Source organism: Rhinopithecus bieti, unplaced genomic scaffold (assembly GCF_001698545.2).
Source record: "Rhinopithecus bieti isolate Rb0 unplaced genomic scaffold, ASM169854v2 scaffold_10264, whole genome shotgun sequence".
In the NCBI taxonomy this organism is placed as follows: Eukaryota; Metazoa; Chordata; class Mammalia; order Primates; family Cercopithecidae; genus Rhinopithecus; species Rhinopithecus bieti.
In genome coordinates, this window is record NW_016806418.1 from 299,301 (window position 1) to 303,982 (window position 4,682).

General features: G+C 42.4%; 1 protein-coding gene across 1 annotated transcript in view; it reads left to right on the forward strand.

Annotated features, from left to right (window-relative positions):
- Positions 1-2,857, forward strand: part of KLK13 (kallikrein related peptidase 13) — a 9,340-nt gene extending 6,483 nt beyond the window's left edge. Inside the window, exons 2-3 of the mRNA XM_017876500.1 lie at positions 724-860; positions 2,669-2,857. Of these exons, the coding sequence (XP_017731989.1) occupies positions 724-860; positions 2,669-2,857 (326 nt within the window). The remainder of the gene's footprint in view (positions 1-723; positions 861-2,668) is intronic.
- Positions 2,858-4,682: the final 1,825 nt, after the last annotated feature.

Below are 4,682 nucleotides of genomic sequence, written 5' to 3' on the forward strand. Positions count from 1 at the left end.
TAAATGTATACATTTATATATTTATATACTATAAATGAATTTTATCATGTATAATATATAAATCATACATATAAAATTTTTATATTTCTATAATTTATAAAATGTTTAATATGTTAAATATGCTTATTAATGAAATTTCTAATAGTTCAATTTAATAATTATATATCATTACTTATTAAGTATAATACATTGTGTATGTGAATATAAAGTTGATGTATATACCAACAAGAGCCCTTTGCATCTCCTTAGCAATCCCTGACTCTCTCCCAGACTCATGTTTGTATCTTTCTCCTCAACATGCCTCGTCTCTCTTCCTACCATTCTATCCAACTCTTCCATAACTCTTCCCATCCCTGTTCCTGCCTTTCCCATCTTTAGTTCTCTATTTCTGACCATCTCCCTATTCCAACTCCCTGTCTCCAACTTTCTATCCCCACCACTGTCTCCACCACTCTCCTTATCAACCTCCTATTCTCTTGTCCCTTCTGTCCCTGTCCTTCTTTCCACTTTTCTCCTCATCTCTCCCTTCGCCTCTCTCCCATGTCCCTCCATATTTCTGTCACTTCCATTGCTTTACCCAGATACGTGCTCATCTCTTCTCCCATCTTTCTCTTCCCATCTCAATTTTCTACCTACTCTTTACCCATTCAACTCGCCTATTTAACCTTCATCCCATATCCTATTCAGGTTGGATACCTTAGACCTTCTCTTTCTTCTCCCCAGTGAATTACCCCAAAACTCTACAATGTGCCAACATCCAACTTCGCTCAGATGAGGAGTGTCGTCAAGTCTACCCAGGAAAGATCACTGACAACATGTTGTGTGCTGGCACCAAAGAGGGTGGCAAAGACTCCTGTGAGGTGAGGCCAGGAGATTGGTGAGTGCCTAGGACAGGATAGAAAGCCAGAATGGAAGTGACAGATGCTGGGGAAAAAGCTTTGTTTCCAGCATTAGGGGGAACCAGTCTTTATAAGGTACAATGTCCCCTCACATAGGAGGTCAAGACAAAAAGAGGCACCCAGGGATGGCAGGAATAATTCATCATAAGCCCCAGCTTTGACTGAGTGGCTGCCCAGATCCCTGTGTTGAGATGCATAAAAGTTGGTATTCTTTCAATTGTGAGTGACAGACAACCAACTCAAACTGGCTTAAACAAAATGCTGGCTTTTGTAACTGAAAATCCAGGGTGTCTGACTTTAGGCACAGATGGATCCAGGTATGCAAATTGTGTGTTTGGAATTCTGTCTTTCTTTTAACTCTCAGCTCTTCTTTATTCTCTTTTGGCTTCATTCTCAGTTAGGTTCTTCCCATGACAAGACGGCCCCAGCAGCTTTGAGCTTACATCCTACCCCCTAGGCAACCCTATTAGAAAGAGAATCTCTCTTTTCCAATAGTTCACATAAAAGTTTTGAGCATGATTCTCACTAGGCTGACCTAAGTCATGTGTCCTGAGCCATAAGTCCATCAGAGCTGTGGGATTCTCTGATGGGCCAAACCTGAGTCACATAGTTAACTGTGAGTGCTGGAGAGGGGCAGGGACAAACGGCATGGACTGGGAGTGGAGAAGGGCAGTTCCCCAAATGAAAAAATCAGGAGTGGCTATTACCAAAATAAGGGGAAATGGCCAAGTACAATAGTTCATGCCTGTAATCCTAGCACTTTGGGAGGCTGAGGTGGGAGGATTACTTGAGCCCAGGAGTTTGAGACCAGCCTGGGCAATATAGTGAGACTCTGTCTCTACAAAAAGAAAAAAAAATTTTTTTAATTAGCCAGGTGTGGTGGTATATACCTGTAGTCCTAGCTATTTGGGAGGCTGAGGCAGAAGGACTACTTGAACCCAGGAGCTCAAGGCTGCAGTGAGGTAAGATCATGCCACTGCACTCCAGCCTGGGTGATCAAGCAAGCCCCTGTCTCAAAAACAAAAAGAAATAAATAGAGCAAGACACTGCCTCAAATAAATAAATAAATAAATAAATAGTTAAAAATGAATGTTTAATAAGAGGAAATGGATACTACACGAGCAAAAAAAAAAAAAAAAAAAAAAAAAAAAAAAAAAAAAAAAAAAAAAAAAAACCTGCATCCAATAAAGAAGTAGAGATTTGATTCAGTGAGAAAGAGTATGATATTATATTAATGATATGTGCCTTGATCCGCTAGTGATATCTGCCTTGGGCTCAGGAAGAGAAATAGATGTACATGTGTATTGCATACCCTGCCCAGATGTGGATGGGTTCCCTCAATAGTGAGAGGCACAAAGGAGTCTTAAAGTAGGAACAGGTTCAGCAGGTGTGGGGCAGGGGGTGCAAGGTGGGATTTAGTACCAGGGAAACAAAAATGGGTATGAAGTAAGTTGTTACCATTTTAATGAAACTGTGGAACAGAGAAAGACACAGAAATTTCTCTCTGTCTCTCTTTCTCTGTGCCTATCTGTCTTCTTGTCCCTGTTTCTGTCTCTTGCTGTCTGTCCCTCTGTGTTTGTCTTCTTGTTTGTTTCTCACTGTCTTCATTGCTTTCTCTCACACTGTGTGTGTCTGACTCTGCCTCTCTGAGTCTCCTTCTCTGTGTGGGTCTCTCTCCATCTTTCACTCTCTCCCCACATCTCCCTGTCCCTGCTTTGTTTAGCCCCAGCAAGGACCCACCTCTCTCTCTCTTTCTTTCCCCAACTCAGGGTGACTCTGGGGGCCCCCTGGTCTGTAACAGAACACTGTATGGCATCATCTCCTGGGGAGACTTCCCATGTGGGCAGCCTGACCGGCCTGGTGTCTACACCCGTGTCTCAAGATATGTCCTGTGGATCCGTGAAACAATCCGAAAATATGAAGCCCAGCAGCAACAATGGCTGAAGTGCCCACAATAAAAGTTGTGAAATATACCGGCTTCCGTCCTTTCACCATGACTCCCTCGTATGGTCTGCTTAGCCCTTCTCTGCTCCGTATTCCCAGTGTTCCATTTGAACCAGTGATCCATGTCCTGAAAAATGCTCAATCCCAGTTGACATTCCATGTTTCAGAAGCATTCAGGCACTGCCAGGCTTGCAGTCTCCCAGATGTTGCATCCCAGAAACATCTCAACAACCTGAATGTCCCAACCCAGACAACGGCCCAGATCTCTCAACTGCATCAGCATGGCTTCTATGAGCCCACATCACCACCTGAATGTTCTGTCTGTGGCACATTCTTAAATATTTCCGTCAGCCCATCTCAACAATATATGTCCTATAAATGGACCATCCTTGACAACATCCTCTAACTCTTCAAGTATTTATTCAATGCCAGTATCCTAGACCTTCTATTTTTTGCACTCCAGAAGGCTCTAGACTCCCACGATAGTTCATCCTGAAAATATTATCTTATGCCCACAATCTTCTGCCCTGACAACATTCTATGTACCTCTGTGACTCACCACAGCTAACATTGGATCCTCAGAATGGTTCATTCTCACACTGTTATGGTTGTCTCAGATGTTCCAACCCAACCTACATCCCACATTCTTCCAATACCCCATCTCTGCCAACATTCCCTCTCTCTGAATCAATGGCACCCTAAGTCTCTAGAGTTATGGGGTTCAATATACCAAAGGGTCTCCTTGCCTGAGCTATATTGCCTACCAAATATTCTGTCCTGTATCTCCACCATGAACATCCTTGTTCAGTGTCCCTTGCTGTTACATCTTTGTCCATGACCCTAAAATGTAGTGCAAATCCTTGCTTTGGACAAGTTGTAAAACTCACAGTCTCTGTGCTTTCTCATCTATAAAATGGGTTCATGATTTTTTATAATTGTAGCATTATTACAAGGATAAATGTCAAGCATTTATCATTATTATTATTATTTGCATGATTCCCATAAAATATTACCTTAGAATGTTAATAACAGCCCTTCGAATTTGCAAAATGTCCAAAAAAGGTGTTACACTCATTTATTTTCCTCAGGAGACATTTATTCAGTGTTGACTATGTGCAAGCATTCTCCTGGGTGTTGGTAAATATAGTTTATTTATTCAACAAACATTTGTACCTATCATGAGCCAGGCACTGTTGCAGACACAAGTGATAACCAATGAGTTAAACAGATAAAAATTTCTGCCCTTGTAGAACTTACATTCTTTTCAGGAAGTCTCCATAACAAAACTGAATAAAGAAATAGGCTGTCAGGTGGTGCCGCAAGCCATGGCAAGAAATGAAACAAGGGCCATGTGTGGTGGCTCATGGCTGTAATGCCAACACTGGGAGGCCAAGGTGGGAGGATCGCTTGACACCAGGAGTTCAAGACCAGCCTGGACAACACAGCAAGATCCCATCTCTACAAGAAAGTTTAAAAAATTAGCTGGACATGGTGGCATGAGTCTGTAGTCCCAGCTATTCAGAAGGCTGAGGCAGGAGGATTGCATGAGCCCAGGAGTTTGAGGTTGCAGTGAGCTGTGATTGTGCCACTACACTCAAGCCTGGATGACAGAGCAAGACCCTGTCAAGGAGAAGGAGAGAAACAGGAAGAGGAAGAGGAAGAGGAGGAGGAGGAGGAAGAAGAAGAGGAAGAAGAAGAAGAAGAAAGAAGAAGAAGAAGAAGAAGAAGGAGAAGAAGAAGAAGAAGAAGAAGAGGAAGAAGAAGAAGAGGAAGAAGAAGAAGAGGAAGAAGAAGAAGAGGAAGAAGAAGAAGAGGAAGAAGAAGAAGAGGAAGAAGAAG